Source organism: Nanorana parkeri, unplaced genomic scaffold, assembly GCF_000935625.1.
Source record: "Nanorana parkeri isolate BGI_ZX_2015 unplaced genomic scaffold, ASM93562v1 scaffold206, whole genome shotgun sequence".
In the NCBI taxonomy this organism is placed as follows: Eukaryota; Metazoa; Chordata; class Amphibia; order Anura; family Dicroglossidae; genus Nanorana; species Nanorana parkeri.
Window position 1 is genome coordinate 428,795 of NW_017306474.1, and position 20,133 is coordinate 448,927.

Below are 20,133 nucleotides of genomic sequence, written 5' to 3' on the forward strand. Positions count from 1 at the left end.
TCTCTGATAACTCAGAGTTTTTGGACATTCCCATATTTTCAGACTGAGAGGAGAGCTTGGACTCCTCTGCCAGCTGACTCCTCCCCTGCATCGCCGGCCCGGCTTCCTGTGACAGGTGTCTCTGCCCCCACACCACCACTCTCCTGATCTGTCACAGGAGCGATGCGGGAGGAGAGCTCAGCCTCCTGTGATAGCTGTCTCCGCCCCCACACTGCCGCTCTCCTGATCTGTCACAGGAGGCTGAGTGGAGCGGTGCGGGGGGAGAGCTCCTCCTCCTGTGACAGCTGTCTCCGCCCCCACACCGCCGCTCTCCTAATCAGTCACAGGAGGCTGAGCAGTGTTGGAGGAGAGACGCCCACCGCTCACATCGCTCTCCTCCCCCGCACGGCGCGGCCTCCTGTGACAGTTCCTCTCCTCCCTGCTGGACGCTGTGCTGTGTCAGAGGGGACACAGAGCAGCGCCCAGCGGGGAGGAGAGAAAACAAGGATGTACCGCTATTTTGGCCGAAAGATGACACTTTCTGCATTTTGCCAAAAGTGCCAATTTCGGCCGATATGTTTTGGCGGCCGACATTTCAGTGCGTCCCTCATTTTTTACCTTTTTAGATGTTTTGTTGTAGCAGGCAAGATGGCTGCTTCTAGCACCTTCACAGATCTATCCTTATAGAAAGACTTAAAGGATTATTCACAAAAGAGTGAAGAGTTTGGAGAAGGCAGGAGAAGCGAACAATCTAGGACAACATAGCTGATTTGGAGAAATTCTCCAATTTAGCTCACTTTCCAGTTCAGCTATGTTGTCCTAGATTATCACTTCTCCTGCCTTCTTTTAACTCATCACCCTTTTGTGAATAACCCTGTTAGAATTGAAATTTGACGATTGTGTTTTTCTAACTTTAATTAACATACAATGGAGAAGCCAGGGTTGTAATCTTTTAACCCTTTCTTAAGACAGGCAGTGTTCAAATCCACTTTACAAATTATAATGGAAAAAAACCCTCACCCATTACAACCCCTCCTAACATTACAAAGGAAGAGAAGCAAGCAAAAAGTTTAACTGTTACGAAGTCAAGAAACCTTAACCCAAGTAAAATCAATGTAAGCTATTTTTTTAGCTTATGCTAAGTGAATGGGAACATGTCACAAATATAAAATAGATGTTATCCCAATCTGGCTGCAGAAGTGGAAATACACTTTTAAGATTTGCTCTGTACTGATCCTAACTGTGAATATTATTTGTATTGCAGGTTATTTTGTCTGGCATTATAGGACTAACTACATGGAAAAAGCCCATGGTTCTTCTGGTAAGGTAAAATACACAGGAACAGATTAAAGTGTATGTAACCCCCAGCAATAAACTTCTCTTATTTGCTCTTTTGGTCTCCTAAATATACCATTGAACATGTCTTATTATATCTGTTTCATAAGTACAAAACATACCTGATGGTTTTATCAGAAAACCTGTGAGCTGATAACTTCCTGTGTCTGTGTACAAGGAGGGGTTATGGAGATGAGGAGAGGAGGACATAAGGAGAGGGCTGTGTTCTTTGTATCATCATGCACCAGAAATGAAGTAGACAGGGCTGACACCATCTGCTTCAGTGATGAACATACAGTGAGGGGAATTTATCAAAGCTGGCGATGCCAAAAGCTGGAGCACGGCAACCAGTCAGCTTCTCTGTTTTTATTTTCAAATCTTACCTGAGCAAACTGAAGAGAGATGCTGATTGGTTGCCATGGTCAACTGCTCCAAATTCTGTCTGCTCCAGTTTGGATAAATTCCCCTCACTGTGTTGTCATGTCAAAAAGGAAGGTGGGAACATACTATATTTCCGGAACATCAACAGTTATTTTTCTGTACTTGCAGCATGCTGAAATGGATAGAACATGGGGACATTTGTATGTTTTCCAGAAACGTACTAAATATGTGCATTTTTTTTTGCCTTTTTATACATAATCTTTATTTTCTGTTTTAAAACACATTGTCATACAGACATTAGTACAGGTATATTATTATTATTATTATACAGGATTTATATAGCGCCAACAGTTTGCGCAGCGCTTTACAATATAGGGAAGACATTACAGCCACAATACAAATCAAGACAAGATGGTAAGGAGGGCCCTCCCCTGGGGGCTTACAATCTGGTATACTGAAGAAAACAGCGGTGATGTCAGTGGACGCATTAATACCTCCCAGCATTGGTGTACGTGGATGTAATAATAACCCCTAGCATTGGTGTCCGTGGATGTAATAATAACCCCCAGCATTGGTGTCCGTGGATGTAATAATAACCCCCAGCATTGGTGTCCGTGGATGTAATAATAACCCCCAGCGTTGATATCAGTGGATGTAATAATAACCCCCAGCATTGGTGTCCGGCGATGTAATAATAACCCCCAGCGTTGATATCAGTGGATTTAATAATAACCCCCAGCATTGGTGTCCGTGAATGTAATAATACCCCCCAGCGTTGATGTCAGTGGATGTAATAATAACCCCCAGCATTGGTGTCCGTGGATGTAATAATAACCCCCAGCGTTGATATCAGTGGATGTAATAATAACCCCCAGCATTGGTGTCCGTGGATGTAATAATAACCCCCAGCGTTGATATCAGTGGATGTAATAATAACCCCCAGCATTGGTGTCCGGCGATGTAATAATAACCCCCAGCGTTGATATCAGTGTATGTAATAATAACCCCCAGCATTGGTGTCCGGCGATGTAATAATAACCCCTAGCTTGTGTCAATTGCCACAATTTGAATCCCTGACATTGATGTCAGTGGCCACAATAATAACCGCCAGCATTGGTGTCAGTGACTGCAATAATAAAACACACATTGGTGGTTAGAGGCAGTGCTATTTAAAGCCCCCTTTATTGGTTGACAGTAGCAATGCTGTTAATCCAACTTATTCCCCCTCCCTGCATAGATGGTCAGTGGTAGTGTTAATTAGCCCCTTTCGTTCTGCATTGGTGGTCAGTGTTATTGACCCCTTTCTCCTGCATCTGCATTGGTGGTCAGTGTTATTGACCCCTTTCTCCTGCATTGGTGGTCAGTGTTAGTGTTATTGACCCCTTTCTCCTGCATTGGTGGTCAGTGTTATTGACCCCTTTCTCCTGCATTGGTGGTCAGTGTTAGTGTTATTGACCCCTTTCTCCTGCATTGGTGGTCAGTGTTATTGACCCCTTTCTCCTGCATTGGTGGTCAGTGTTAGTGTTATTGACCCCTTTCTCCTGCATTGGTGGTCAGTGTTATTGACCCCTTTCTCCTGCATTGGTGGTCAGTGTTATTGACCCCTTTCTCCTGCATTGGTGGTCAGTGTTATTGACCCCTTTCTCCTGCATTGGTGGTTAGTGTTAGTGTTATTGACCCCTTTCTCCTGCATTGGTGGTCAGTGTTATTGACCCCTTTCCCCTGCATTGGTGGTCAGTGTTAGTGTTAATCGACCCCTTTCCCCTGCATTGGTGGTCAGTGGCAATGTGAATTGACCCCTTTCCTCCACCATTGGTGCTCAGTGGCACGGTTTTCAACCCTTTTCCCCCCACATTGGCAGTCAGTGGCAGTGCTAATTAACCCCTTTCCCCTGCATTGGTGGTCAGTGGTAGTATTTATTGACCCCTTACCCCCCACATTGGTAGTCAGTAGCAGTGTTAATTAACCTCTTACCCCCCACATTGGTAGTCAGTGGCAGTGTTAATTAACCCCTTTCCCCTGCATTGGTAGTCAGTGGCAGTGTTAATTAACCCCTTCCCCCTGCATTGGTGGTCAGTGGCAGTGTTAAATAACCCCTTCAAAGATCATTTAAAAGGGTATGTTTAGGGGCGGAGTTAAGGCCAGGGCAGGATAGGGGTTAAGTGGGGCAACTGAAGGCGAGTAACTCTTAAGGCCTGGCTAGTAGCTCAGGACCTGTATTGTTGAGCCCTGGTATAAGGTACATTTTGTTAGCAATTATATGGTTGCTGTTCATTGTGTATGTATGTAAATGTCAGAAATGTAATCATGCAGACTTCTAAATCAATGATAGGGAAACGAATGTGTTAAATAATTTTGTAGTTACCACGAGTATTTTACCACTGTCTGTGAAAGTTTCTGGTTTCCCAAATAAAACACATTCAGCATGCTTGACATTCACATACGTCTATGTTGCTTCCTTATTTTTGTTATACTGAAGTGGAAGTTATGTAGCACTAAAAACATCCTATGTTCCCAGCAGATTGGTTAAGCTGTCAGTTTTCTTCATAATTATGTTGTGGAATGTTTATGTCTCCCTGATTGCGGGCTTGATTTGATTTTTAGCAGCTCTTACAATTAGTAGTGATTTTCTATCAGACACTCTTCTGTACCGTGTCTGTCAGCACGCTGTTTTTGTGTCTGATGTAGATACTGTGTTAGCATGACCCAGATTGTTAAGGCTCTACAGCTGTACTTTCATATAGTTTAGCGTCCTAAATCACTAGATTCTAAACCCAGATAATCAAGACTACATGCCTAATGTGGAAGGATTTTTAGTGCATCACACAATCAGCATAGGGAATATTGCAGTCTTTTCAGTCTGTGCATCAATTAAAATGTTCAAAAATCCTAAGGTTGCTATTTGACACCAGACGATTCCAGATGGTGGGTAATCATGGAGGGACTGATCCCTTCAATAGTCCCATTTTTTGTACACAAAGTTTATTTAAAGTAGCTACAAAAAGTTCCACCAGTCTTCTTTGATGTGTTAGAATGGCCGGTATTTTTGCTAAGCAGTATATACATATGGGCAAATCCTGCCTGCCACTACATGCATCATTATTTTTGAACATATACAATTTTCAACTAAGGTTTCATTGTCAAGAACCTTTGCACACAGGCATTATTGGTAATATTATGAATGTAGCAGTGTTTTCATGATGATAACATTCAGCATGCCTGAAAGGAGATTTATATTTCTCTTCATAGAGCTCTGGAAATCTTCTATATTATAGAAATGTATCCATGTGTATTTTGGGGCAGCATGTTGCAGAAGAGGAGTACATGACCTTAGGCAGATGGTTTTACCTTAGGCAGTGCGTCCAGGGCTGGCGTTTGTATATATGTGACAGCAAGCAGGATATGCATGTTATCAGTGTTAAGAGTATGACTATGGCCACTATGTGCAGGATTGGAATGTTGATAGTATGACTATGGCCAGTATGTGCAGAAGAGGAGTGCGAATGATATGATGGAGAGGAGTGCGGATGGTATGACGGTTGCCATTATAGGCAGGAGAAGAGTGCAGGTGGTTTAATGGTGGCAAGTATGTGCAGTTGAGGAGTTCAGAAGGTATAGCAGTGGGCAGTATGTGCAATAGAAGAGTGCAGCAGGTATGATTTTGACTAGTATCTGCAGGAGAGAAGTGAGGACAGTATGATGGCAGGCAGTACTGTATTTGCAAGAGAGAAGTGAAAAGAGTATGATGGCAGGCAGTATGTGCACAAGAGGAGTGCAGACAGTTTTAAGGGGAGCAAGACAGGAATGTTGAGGGTATGAAAGTGGGCAATATAAGCAGGAGAAGAGTAACGATGGTATGATCATGGGCAGTATGTGCAAGAGGGGAGTACAGTTGTTATGATGGCAGACAGTATGTCAGGTGGGGGATTGCAAGAGGATATTACTATGAGCAGTAAGTGCAGGAGAAGAGTGTGGAAGGTATGATGGCAACCACTATGTGTTGTATAGGAGTGCGGAGAACAGGAGATCATATGATATCGTATAATGAATGCCAATCCAGTTACCACTGATGAATGTGTTCAAAAGAGATAATGGCACAAACTGATCATCACTGCATGAAACTCCAACTACAATCCAACAAAGTACATCAGACCTGTTAGACTTCCCTGTGACACATCCCATGCTGTACCACTTAATTGTAGATTGATTTCATTCAGAAATCTCGCCAGTCTATGTGGAGTATTACCCAAACCCAGGACAGCTCCCTCCAGCAGCCTCTGAAAAGTTATCCATTTCAAATCAAAACATACCAAGTGCTGGAAAACCCCTTAAGAACATACAATATACACACACCAATACAAAGAATTGGTATATACAGTACTACAATTCCAATTTCTTAATCAGGACTTGCCTGTTATTTGTTTCAAATAAATACATATGCTCTAAAACAGCCCTTTGAAGCAGATCCATCCTCAGTTGTGCAGAAGCATGCACATCATTCATAGAAATAACCATTGTCCCATTCCTAGTTAAATTCATTAGGGATTCTTGTGCACAGGGTGAAAGTCCAGTACACATTTGTCTCATGAAACTGTAGGAAACAAAAATCTCCTCCAGTCGTAAAGGGCCTGACTTCCTCTATTCCCTGAGGATACATCTATGTTGTGGTGCTTCGCAAAGTGTTCTGGTACATTTATGTTCCTCTCTTAGACTATATCATATAAATGATCCCTCAATCTGTCTCTTTTCCTTCCAGTGGTTCTTCCTAAAAAGCAGGGACACCACAACAATATTTTATGTTTAAACAATTTTTAAATATAAGAGATCGAGGGAATTTAGATTCTACTAATTTGTGCACCGAGAAGGAGTACCGTCGATATAAGAGCTATTCTTCTATTTTATGTAGATGGCAGATACTCCAATTGTATAGTTTATTGCAGACCCTTAGAAGATCCGATGGGACAATGACATTGACTCCTTTTGAGAAATTGTGTAGTGATAAAGGGATGTTGAGGCATGCTTTAACTAAGATATACCATCTTCTTAATGAACCTTCAGATCAGTTTTGCCCTTTGTTCCTCAGCAAGTGGGAAAGAGATCTACAAAGACGGTTTACTGAGAAACAAAGAAATGATATATTATATTTTTCACAATATTCCTCTATCTCTAGTAGATTTCAAGAAGCTGGATATAAAATCCTAATACGATGGTACAGAGCCCCTGCTATTCTACATAGGATTAAGACCCCATTCACACTTAGCGACATTGAAATCGCGCGACTTTGAGCGACATTGAGCGATGAGCGACATTGAGCGACGTGTCGCGCGACTTCTTCCTATTGGGCTGTATGCAATCAGGAGCAATATCGCTCAAAATCGCTCTAAAAAAGGGTCATGTAGGAGCGACAAGCTACCAGCGACGAGCTACAAGCGATATTGAGCGATATTGAGCGATGAGATGTGAACAGATACATTGAAATGTATTGGTGAAGCTACATAGAGCGATATAGCGCGGAAATATGAGCGATATCGCTGCAAAAATCGCTCCATAAATCGCTCAGTGTGAATGGGGCCTAAACCGGAAGAGTCAGATAAATGTTGGAGATGTGGGAATAGAGAGGGAAGTATTTTTCACATATTTTGGTGCCCCAAAATTCCACCTTTTTGGGACCAAGTTAAGAAACACATTAAGGGATTAACTGGATTGGAGATGGGGGAGAATCCGGCAGCCTATTTGTTACATGTCTCTCCCCCTCTCCGGGAAGAGATATAGGAACTCATTGCTAATAAATTTAGTCAATGCAGCAAGAATATGCATACCCTTATACTGGAGAAAGGAGATACTGTGGTTCTCTAATATTGCTGACATTAGAGATCTGGAGGAACTTACAGCATCTCTGTATCATAGAGAAGTGAAATTCGGAGATACCTGGTTGATTTAGATGAGATTCACTAATTCTCAAGAATACGGGAATATTATATCTAGTTTACCTATTACTACAGATATTTAAAGAGACTACGGAGATAGTTTAAAACTCGGGGTCTTGCACTGGATTTTTTTTTTCTTCTCTTCCTTGTTTGTTTGTGCGTTTTGTTTGTTTTCGGGGAAGGTAGGTTGGGGGGAGTGAGGTAAAGAAAATAATATTGGGTAATGATGAAAACATGATACAGTTGGGAATAATGAATGTATTAGCTAGATGGAAATAACTGAAAGCAGCTGTATTTATATTTAAGTGGAAGCAGAACTGTGAATGTTACCATGTAGTCATCAAAGAAAAAAATATAAAGAATTAAAAAAAAACAACAATATTTTATGTAAAAATACTGAAGAAATTCAACCTAGTTACTGTCTTTTTTCTTTTACTAGGTCAACCTGTTTGTAATGCTGTCTGTAGTCTGTGTCCTTTTGAACTTGGCTGGTTTTATCTTGGGATGTCAAGGTGCACAATTTGTGTCCAGTGTTCCCAGCTGCCAGGTGGTAAGTCAGCTCCTCTAACTTTTGTTTGAGAACTTTAAATCCTAATTGTGTAATTAAAACCAACATTGTGAAGAACTTGACATTTCTGATAGATTGCCAATGTTGTCATGAACAATATTGTAATTCATAGTCTGTGTGCAGTGGGTTAGATGTTTTGCAACCAAATCCCCATAATAAGTTCAGCCTGGTCACTGTCCAGCTTTAGTAACGCTGATCATACACCAGTAGAATTTAATTCGAAGAAATAGTTTTCAGAATGTGTTTTTCTAATAGTAGTTAGTCAAATCGAGGAACATTTTTGACCGCAGTGGCAGAAAAATCAAGGAGCAGGATGGAAAATATTTTTATCTAACAGTGAATTTAATTTTTGTTCAAGAACATTTCCTAAGTCAAATATTAAAACAAAATTTTGAACAACATTAGTCAAGGCTCTGAGGGCATAATCAAATGTTCTAATGAGATTTTTCATATAAACATTTGAAACATTTTGAATGTGCAGCCTGAAGGATTTATATTTTTTAGTGTGCAGCCTCCATCAGATTTTTCATGCATGTAGTGGAACTTAAGCATTATATATACAGTGTTTTTCTGTGCAATGTGAAAATGTGGGTTTTAGTGGGTTATAGAGCTGCAACAGTTAACCGATTTAGTCGATTCGTCGCCTATCGATTGATTAGCCTGTTCGGGGATCCACACGCGGCCTGAGCCGCACGTCACACGCTGCTCCCGCCGCACAGGACGCTTAAGCCGCGGCCGCCGCACAGGATGCTTAAGCCGCGGCCGCCGCACAGGATGCTTAAGCCACGCCCACCGCACAGGACGCTGAAGCCGCGCACGCCGCTGCTCTCCTCCTCGCTGTGAGCTCCCTCACCGCAAGCTCCCTCACTCGCCGCTGGCCTGCCGACAATCAAGGGCCCACGATCTGAAAGTAAGTCAGGAGTGGACCCGTTGTAGACTACACCATGATACCAATCCTCTGCACCCCATCCCACCATCATACCCATCCTCTGCACCCCATTACACCATCATACCAATCCTCTGCACCCCATCCCACCATCATACCCATCCTCTGCACCCCATTACACCATCATACCAATCCTCTGCACCCCATCCCACCATCATACCCATCCTCTGCACCCCATTACACCATCATACCAATCCTCTGCACCCCATCCCACCATCATACCCATCCTCTGCACCCCATTACACCATCATACCAATCCTCTGCACCCCATTCCACCATCATACCCATCCTCTGCACCCCATCCCACCATAATACCCATCCTCTGCACCCCATTCCACCATAATACCCATCCTCTGCACCCCATGCCACCATCATACCCATCCTCTGCACCCCATGCCACCATCATACCCATCCTCTCCATCCCTGCACTCCATTCCACCATCATACATGTCCTCCCTCTGCACCCCATTCCACCATCATACCGGTCCTCTCCATCCCTGCGCTCCATTCCACCATCGTACCCATCCTCTCCATCCCTGCGCTCCATTCCACCATCGTACCCATCCTCTCCATCCCTGCGCTCCATTCCACCATCGTACCCATCCTCTCCATCCCTGCGCTCCATTCCACCATCGTACCCATCCTCTCCATCCCTGCGCTCCATTCCACCATCGTACCCATCCTCTCCATCCCTGCGCTCCATTCCACCATCGTACCCATCCTCTCCATCCCTGCGCTCCATTCCACCATCGTACCCATCCTCTCCATCCCTGCGCTCCATTCCACCATCGTACCCATCCTCTCCATCCCTGCGCTCCATTCCACCATCGTACCCATCCTCTCCATCCCTGCGCTCCATTCCACCATCGTACCCATCCTCTCCATCCCTGCGCTCCATTCCACCATCGTACCCATCCTCTCCATCCCTGCGCTCCATTCCACCATCGTACCCATCCTCTCCATCCCTGCGCTCCATTCCACCATCGTACCCATCCTCTCCATCCCTGCGCTCCATTCCACCATCGTACCCATCCTCTCCATCCCTGCGCTCCATTCCACCATCGTACCCATCCTCTCCATCCCTGCGCTCCATTCCACCATCGTACCCATCCTCTCCATCCCTGCGCTCCATTCCACCATCGTACCCATCCTCTCCATCCCTGCGCTCCATTCCACCATCGTACCCATCCTCTCCATCCCTGCGCTCCATTCCACCATCGTACCCATCCTCTCCATCCCTGCGCTCCATTCCACCATCGTACCCATCCTCTCCATCCCTGCGCTCCATTCCACCATCGTACCCATCCTCTCCATCCCTGCGCTCCATTCCACCATCGTACCCATCCTCTCCATCCCTGCGCTCCATTCCACCATCGTACCCATCCTCTCCATCCCTGCGCTCCATTCCACCATCGTACCCATCCTCTCCATCCCTGCGCTCCATTCCACCATCGTACCCATCCTCTCCATCCCTGCGCTCCATTCCACCATCGTACCCATCCTCTCCATCCCTGCGCTCCATTCCACCATCGTACCCATCCTCTCCATCCCTGCGCTCCATTCCACCATCATACCCGTCCTCTCTATCCCTGCACTCCATTCCACCATCATGTTACATTTTCCTTAAAGGAGAACTATGAAGCAAGTGATTTTCACTCAGCCTCATAATCTGAGCCGACCTGTGACAATGAAACTGTCACAGGGCGGCTCAGTTGATCGGGAAGTGAGCGAACACATACTGGCGCAAAGTTTGCACAGCGCCTTACAATATAAGGAAGATATATTAATGACAATACAAATCAAGACAAGATGGTAAGGAGGACCCTGCCCGAGAGCGTTTACAATCTAAAACGATTTATTTTTCTTATTACATGACAGCTGTAAAGTAGAATCTTTATCCGCTAAACACAGTTCCATGAATAATGTGCATATACTGTACATGTATACTGTATATATAGTTAACATAGTTAGTCAGGTTGAAAAAAAGACAAGTCCATCGAGTTCAACCTATAGAAAAAGAAGAGAAAAAACCCCCCCAATAACCTCCAAAAATAGAACCCTATGCCCACAGGTTTTATATATAATGGAAAATTGTTATTACATACTTACCGTAATTCCTTTCCTGGCTCTCCTCATGTCGGCATACTAATGGGTTAACCCCGCCCCCGGCTCCCAATAGGACCAACCCTAACAAGAGTATAAATCCCCCCCCCTTCCCACCACACACGTGTTCTATAGCACGCCGAGCGAAGGCATGGGAGGGTAGCTATGCCGACATGAGGAGAGCCAGGAAAGGAAAATTACGGTAAGTATGTAATAACAATTTTCAGTTTTCCTGGCTCACCTCATGTCGGCATACTAATGGGACATAGCTAGCAACAAAACACACGAGTATGGATGTATGGAAGAGAGTATGGATGTGCCAAAGGCTGCACCCGCAGAGCTAGACACATCGACATTGTAGTGTCTAATGAAGGTATTAGAGGACGACCAACTCGCTGCTTTGCAGACGACCTCTACTGGAGCCTTAGCTTAGGCTGCCCAAGACGTAGCTAGCGACCTCGTAGAATGAGCCCTGATTTTTTTGCGGAGGGGGAAGACCCGCTGCCTTATAAGCACGCTGGATAGCCCTCACCACCCATGTGGATAAGATCCTTGTGGAAGTAGGCGCCCCCTTCTTCGGACCTCCGGGCATCACAAACAGCCGTTCGGTGGAACGAAAGCTTTCCGTTCTCAGCAAGTAAGTGGAGAGTATGTTGACCACATCTAATCTCCCAAGATACTCATCCTCAGAAGACAGTACTTCACTCTTCAGGGCCGGGAGGACCGATTCTTAATTAAAATGGAACACTGAGGAAACCTTTGGTAAGAACGAAGGAACAGGTCGCAATACTATCCGGTCTTGAAAAATTTGACAATAAGGCCATTTGCAGGAAAAAGCTTGCAGCTCCGATACCCTCCTGGCGGAGACAATTGCGGTGATGAAGACTGAAAGGAGAGTGAGGTGATATTATAGAGAACATGAAGCTAGCGGATAGAATGGTGCCATCAGCAGTGCCCTCAGAACCAAGGGAAGGTCCCATTTTGGAAACAGTGGTCTCACTGGAGACCTCAACTTCATGGCTGCTTGCAGGAACTGATGTACAACAGCATTATTAGCCCAACGACACTTAGTTAACGCCGATAAGGCTGAAATTTGGACTCAAAGAGCGTTGTAGCTTAGACCTGTGTCAAGAGCTGACTGTAGAAAATCCAGGATGTTCCCCAACGACGGGTTATCCGACTACCACCCCTTCTGTGCTGCCATGGTGAGGAACTTCTCCCAGACGCAGTGATAAGTCATCTTAGTAGATGGCTTAGTAGCTTTTAACAGGGTCTCTACCACCGATGCCGAGAGCTGTAGGCTCTGAAGACTCTGCCTCTCAATCTGCAGACCATCAAATGCAGACGTGCCACATTCGGGTGGTAATACTCGCCCTGGAGGAGAAGGTCTTAGTGTTTTGACCCACAGCTCCATGAGTAGGGGGAACCATGGCCTCTTCGGCCAGCAAGGCAGGACCACAAGCGCTAAAACCCCTTCCCTGTCGATCTTCTAAAGCGTCCAGAGAAGCAAGGGAGTGGGAGGAAAGACGTAGACACTGCTGAATCGCCAAGGGAGGGAGAGGGCATCTTGACCCAGGGCCCCCCGGCAAAAGAGATGGGAGTAAAACCTCGGAAGCTGAGAGTTGTTCCTGGATGCCATGAGATCTATCCGAGGCGCCCCCCACCGCTGGAAGAACGGCCGCAGATACTTGGGGTTCAAGGACCATTCATGGGGATCCATAAACTGTCGGCTCAACCTGTCCGCTTCCTGATTCTCCGTTCCCGGCAGATAAGACGCCGTCAAATCCAGGAGATGCAGTTCCGCACAAGGAAAGAGATGTAAAGTGATCTTCAGTAACGATGAGCTCTTTGTCCCTCCTTGTCATGCCACATACGACACCGCAGTCCTGTTGTCCATGCGTAACTTGACGCGTCGACCTTTGACAAGGTGGTGAAAGGCTTTGAGAGCCTCGAAGGCTGCTTGTAACTCGAACGCATTCGAGTGCCCCGGGCTCTGAGATCCCCATTTTGCCTGAACTTGGTGCCCCAAGCAATGGGCCCCCCAACCTGTTAGGCTGGCGTCTGATGTGATCATGATCCAATCTCCAAGCTGAAGGGTTTTCCCTCTCAACAAATTCTGTGAATTGTGCCACCATTGCAGACGGTTACTGACCACCTCTGGGAGGAAGCTTAACTGGGTCAGTGACTGCCTGTCCCACTGCTAAAGAAAGGAGTATTGTATATGGCGCATGTGCCAATGAGCCCACGGGACCGCCGGAATGGAAGACGAAAGGATGCCCAGAAATAAGAGACACTGCTGTGCAGCACACGTACAAGATGCCATGAGTAGCCCGGCTAGCCGGATGACCCGAGCTACCTTCTCCTTTGGAAGAAAAATCCGTGATTTTTCCGAATTGAATATCATTTCGAGATACTGCAGGGTTCGAGCTGGGACTAACTGGCTCTTCTGCCAGTTCACCAACCAGACATATCTCCGAAATGTCTCCAGAACTAGATGTCAGTGCTGTAGAATTTCTCGTCGAGATTGGGACAGAAGCAGGACATCGTCCAAATAATGGAATATTCTCACTTTTAAGCGCAATAGCGCAATCACGGACACAAATACCTTTGAAAATGTCCTTGGGGTTGAGGACAGGCTGAAAGGAAGACATCAGTGCTTGTGACCCACAGTGAACCTCAGGAACCTCTGGTGGACGTTTGCAAGTGGGACATGGAAGTAGGCATCCTTCAAGTCCACAGTGAGCATCCAACCCGGTCTCACCAGTTCCTCGATGGTTTCCACTGACTCCATGCGAAAACTTTCTATCTTCACAAACCGATTTACCCTCTTTAGGTCGAGGACCGGCCGGAATCCGTACTAGAAACAACGGGGAATATATCCCCTGACCACTTTGCTGCTCTGGCACGGGTAGAATAGCCTGTGATTGCAGCAATTCTCAAATATATGACCGCAGACAGGCTCGTTTCTCTGGAGAAGCTAGGACCTGAGTCGGAATAAAATGATCTGGAGGTACGGAGGCAAACTCTATTCGGTAATCGCAATTCACAACCCCCAGCACCCAGTGATCTTGAATGGTGTCCGCCCAAATCTGCCTGAAAGAAGCCAAGCGAGCCCCCACTACAGGCGACAGGGCGGGCCGTATTTCAGAATAGCTTCTCTGTCTTTTTGGGTGCTTGAGTGCTTGCCTTTGCACCTCTAGAGTAGGCTGAACGACCTCCATGCCATGCGCTTCGAAAGAATTCTCTTCCAGGCCTATAAGACCTGGCCTCCTGAAATGGTTCTCTAAACCGTCTGTTCTAACGAAAGGGCTGCTGTTGTCTCTTTCTGTCCTGTGGTAGCAGGTCAGACTTACCCCCCGTCACTCTCTTTATTGCCTCATCCAGGGGAGCTCCAAACACCGCTTTGCCTGAAAATGGAATAGAGCACAGGCCCTGCTTCGAAGCGCCATCAGCCGACCAGTGCTTCAGCCACAGCGCTCTGCCACCTGCCACAGAAAATTACATCAAGCGGGCCGCCTCCGCCGCGAAATCTGAAGCCATCTTGAAATCACTCAAGGACTCAACGATTCTCTCTCTCGCTACTCCAGAAAGCAATGCCGCCTCCACACCCGAAATCCATACCCTTATAGCCTTGCTGACTGAGGACAAAGCCACTGCGGGCCTGCATGATGCCCCTGCCGTGGAGTAGATTTTCTTCAAGTTTACCTCCAGCCGCCTGTCCATGGTATCCTTAAACGAGACAGAGTCATCTAAAGGCAAGAGTACATGCCTGACCAGCCTCTGTAAGGCTGCATCCACCTTAGGAGTTGCATCCCATAACTCGGAATCCGAAGGGCGACATGGATATAATTTAGAAATGCGATTGGGCAATTTTCCCCTTCTATCCGGCCTTGCCCACTCCTCTTCAATAATTTCTTTGATTTCAAAGAAAAGTGGAAAGGTAGGCAATTCCTTTTTAATATTTGGGAAAAAAATCTCCTTTGTTTGTCTATGGGGACGGGATCCTCCTCCCAGCCCAGTGCGAGCTTGATTGCAGAAATGAAGGGAGATACCAGAGCAAAGTCAAAAGAGAAAGTCTCATCAAGCATCTCCTCCCTGACCCCATCCGAATCCTCCGAATCCGAATCTTGAGATGACAATACCTCTCTGTAGGTGTCTCTCCATCTGTTCGCCGTTTAGACGAAGCACTACATCCCGTGTATTCTCTAATACCTTCCGCCACTGCTTCTCGGATATAAGCTTTAATATCCTGTGAGTCAGATGCTGTGTCCTTTCCCAATTCTCTAAAGCAAGTGGAACACAACAGCTTTTGAGGTAGTGCCTGGGCACCGCATGCCCGACAAGCTTCAGTGGATGGCCCAGCTGGTGGCGTCTTTGACCGTTGTCTAGGTGACATAAGCTGAGGAGACCCATGAGAAGAAACTCTGTCTGGCCTAGCCTCAGAAGCAGGAGACGTCCTGTGGGAGCGTGATTTATTTTTATGTTTCCTATACCTAGGGCTCTTCCCCCTGAAACGAGACAACCATGACATGTCAGCACTCTTTTGACCATATGTGAAAAAAAAAAACATAACAAAATGGCCATACATCTATGATGAACTTCGTGCCTGTCTAGTTGGGCTACCCCCGGACTCATGGTGGGTCACTAGGGAAATCACAATTACCTATAAACACTCTGGTCTGCACAGCACCAAAACAGAGAAAAAAAAAAAACTTTAAGAAAAAGATACCCCCATAGGAGGACCTACCTGGTTACAGACAGTGTTATTCAGTGTGGACAGTCCTACACCGACCCCTGGCACCGATTAGCAGCGATCGTACCTCCAGGAACCGCTGTATTTAAACTATACTGGCTTAAATGCCTTCATCTATCTGAATGGAGACGCACCGCGGCTTCCGGCGTGCGCTCCACGCTGGACCGCAACTACACTCGCGGCCGCGGCTTATTACCGCCATAGCGTCTCAGCCACCCAGGAGTGCGCACCACCCTGGAGCGCATACCTAGCAGTCGATCCTCCGGTAAGAAGCTTCGGCCCCATGAGTCCAACTTACCAGCCCATCCGCCTGTAACCTTTTAAGTTACCTCCGGCATCCTAGCCTGGCACAAGGCATGTCCCATCCTGTGGATTTACCACATACAGGGACATCCACCACACGGGAGAAGAGGCTGAACCTGTGGTGGGTACATAGAACCATGTATTATCACAAAAATATATATATAAAAAAAAAACTGTTAGTAAGGTGTCCTGAGCGAGGACAAAAAAAAAAAGTCAATCACAGCAGGCTTTGTATTAATGCATACAGGCTTTGTATTCATTAATACAAAGCCTGCCGTGATTGGCTCAGCGCGGTATACTGTATGTAGCCGAAGCTACATACAGTATACCATATCCGTCTGTATGTATCCGGCGTATAAGACGACCCCCGATTTTTGGGGGATGTTTTAAGGTTTAAAAACCCGTCTTATACGCCGGCAAATACGGTAGTACTATTTTTTGGAATTGCTAAAATATAAGACCTACCCCGAATATAAGACCTAGTTGTGACCATTCCCAGGGCCGGTGGTGGCATAAGGGGGAACTTGAAGAGCTGCGGGAGAGAAACAGCGGTGCCAACGAAGCCAGCACTAGAAGCTAGGCGGCACCGGAGGGAGCAGAGCCGCATAAGCTGATGGCTCCTCTATAGTGCCGGCTCCTGTCACAGGCGGAGTGATTCCAAATGCACTAGGAATCGATAGTGAAAGTGCGCTTTGTTCATTCTGGCCAGTGATTGGTTAGCAAATTGCTCTTGGAAAGCTATGGCACCCCTGATTGCCCTGATCACCATATTTTTGTACATGAATACACGTAGACTGTTGTACATATATAAGTGTGGATTGTTGTACATAAAAAAAAAAAAAAATAAGAAATTTTGTCTGGTCTGGAATGCATACAAACGGACTGGAACGCACCTGTAAAACCGCTTTAAGCTTAAAAAAAATTATTAATTTTTAAAAATCCAAACGCGGCAAAATTGCAGCAAAATGCAATGCACTGCTTTCCAGATCTAGTCCAGGAAATGGTGTAAACCTGCCCTTAGGCAAGATTGTTTTTTCAACAAATAAAATGTGTATGTTAAAAACATATGTTGTCATTATTGTAGCAGTTATTGTAGCTTTAAAAGCATCAATAAAAATGAACAATTAACAATGTGAACTGTACATGGTTTCCATACACAAGCACTCATAATGTAAATGTCAGGCTTACCAGCATCCTGTGAAGACATGTTATACAGTATTGTGATTGTATTTCCAGTTGGGCAAAAGCGGACCGTCATCTCCTGCTATCCATTAGCTGACTTGCATTGTAATGAGCACTTTACTTACAGGAAGAATAGATCAAGTGCATTAATGTATTATTTCCTCGTCCATTTAAAGGAGAACTCCAGTTCACACCATGTTGTTCCTAAACAACAAAAACGTGCTTAAACTACCACATTATAATTTGCTGCTTTGACAAGATAAAATGATGGACAGCAAAGGTCCATTTATTGGTATTCTCTGAATTCCTGTACCCTACCTGCTTGCCTTTGACACATTCTCCCTGACACCTTTCTCCTAATTTGGGGTGGAAATGGGTGCCTTTTCAGTTGAGAAAATTCCTCATCTGTCCCAAATATATTTGCCACAAAACGTACTCATCTCTGAAAAAACGAGTGAGAAAAATTTGGGAGGACTTTTAGGGCGGTTTTTATGATAAAAATCAAGTGGGTGAAGTGGTCAGGGGCAAGCTTGTTTTCTAGGCAATGGTCATTGAGATATATAAATTATACGGTTGTGTGAAAAGGTAAATACACCCCTTGGAAGTTGTTGACTTTTTGAACATATATCTGAATAGGCAAACATGAATTTTTCATTCAAACAATGCTTACAGATAACGGTGATATACTTGAATAAAAACAAGTAAAATGTCAATAGTTACAATTATTTGATGTGGAAAAAGTGAGTACGCCCTTGGCCTCAGGGCTGGTATTGCCCTCTTTAGCAGAAATAACATCTTGTACGTAGAAATGTTTTGATGGAAATTTCCTTCAGTTTCCAGGGGGGTTATTCATAAAGCTGCCGAAGTGAATTGAGCCGAACGTCATTTGGCTATTCACTTCAGCTCAGTACAGCTGATGTCAGCCGTACATCGGCTGCCGTCGGTCAGTCGAACATGCAGAACCGAACTGCAGAAGCCGTTCGACTCAGCCGATCAAACATCTCCATAGGGGCTGAACGGCAGTGAGTAAATAGCCAAATGCTCCAAGGTAGTGAGCAGAATAGAAAAAATGTAAACAAATGAAAGAAAAAAAAAGTTGAAAATTATTTAAATAAAAGTTAAAAAAAGAAGAAAAAAAAGTTAAGAAAATAATAAAAAAATGTTAAAGACCTTTAAGGTCTGGTAGGAATTTTAGGAGGTACCCCACCCCAAAAAATTAGGGGAAAAAAAGTTTGGGGTCCCCCCTAAAATTTCCCACCAGACCCTTGATCTGAGCACAGGCCTGACAGGAAAGGGGTGGACGAGCGAGTGCCTACCCCCTCCTTGCCATACGAGCACAGGCCTGACGGGAAAGGGGGGGGGGCGAGCGAGTGCCTCCCCCCTCCTTGCCACACCAGGCCACATGCCCTCAGCACTGGGAGGGTGCTTTTCCAGGGTCGCCCCTGGGGGTGCAGGCAGGGGGACTTATTCACACCAGGGTACTCCTTTAATAAAGGGGCACCCAGATGACCCTCCCCGTGTGAATGAGAAAGGGGTACTTGTACCCCTACCCATTCACTAAAGGGTTAAATAGAAAATAAAAAGTCCAGACTTTAAAAAAATCCTTTAATTTAAAAAAAAAAAAAAAAAATGATCCACCAACATAATCCTAAGGTCAATTATGACGTCCAGCGGTGTCCACAACAACAACGACACTGCGAAATAAAATAAAGAATCAAGAATCTATTAAAAAAAATGATGCCTGCCGACCTGACCACACGCGATGAACTCCCGACGCAGAATGAAGAATATGTCAGATGCCGGCAAAATATAAACGATTGGGGAGAGCTAGCAGTGATGTCACCGCTAGCTCCACCCAACTGTTTACATTTGGCCGGAGCCTGGCAGACTCTTCCACCAAAAATACCCAAAAGCATTCATGTGCTTATATCAACTGACATAAAACTACCTCCACCTCCAATTCCAACCCTATAAAATCCCCATATATAAAATAAACAACCTGGCCAAGGATGCATCCCTTATGTAAATTTTTATAATAGATAATAGATATAATAGATAAATAGCTACTTATCACCATCCATGTAGGTCAAGAACATATGTAAACATGACAGACAGCCAGCTCCAGTGACCAAATATCCAGTTGAGTGGAATCCACACACTCAATGATGCATATTTGTAAATCCGATGGTGAAACTTTGTTATAGGAGTTAGCACAATTGATATAAAACCTCTGGATCTGATTTGTATTCAGTGACAACCCCAGATTTCTGAGAGTTAAACAAAACTGGTTCTACTTGCATAATCCCTAAGAAGTTCTAATTATTGGCACCCAATCTGGAACAGCGAATCCTAATTTCTAAGATTTAAAGTGATGGTAAATGTAAGGGTGTACTTTCTTTTTCCATGTGACAAATCTGCTTTTCCATTAATTTAGATTATGAGAATGGATACACCATATCAATTTTATTCAAATATATCACCTTTTATCTGTTGACACTGTTTGAATAAAGAAATAATGTTTGCCTGTTCTGTTTTTAATAAAATGTTTAAATGCTTTATATATTGTGAATTTTGTTTTTATTCAGATTTAAAAAAAAATACAGAAATAACAAATAGTAAACATTGGGTGGGAGAATCAACAACAAGAAAACCATCT

At 44.9% G+C, this 20,133-nt stretch overlaps 1 protein-coding gene across 1 annotated transcript in view; it reads left to right on the top strand.

Annotated features, from left to right (window-relative positions):
- Positions 1-20,133, top strand: part of FAM189A2 (family with sequence similarity 189 member A2) — a 51,891-nt gene that overhangs the window by 3,561 nt on the left and 28,197 nt on the right. The window contains exons 2-3 of the mRNA XM_018555638.1: positions 1,244-1,300; positions 8,062-8,172. Coding sequence (XP_018411140.1) covers positions 1,244-1,300; positions 8,062-8,172 — 168 coding nt within the window. The remainder of the gene's footprint in view (positions 1-1,243; positions 1,301-8,061; positions 8,173-20,133) is intronic.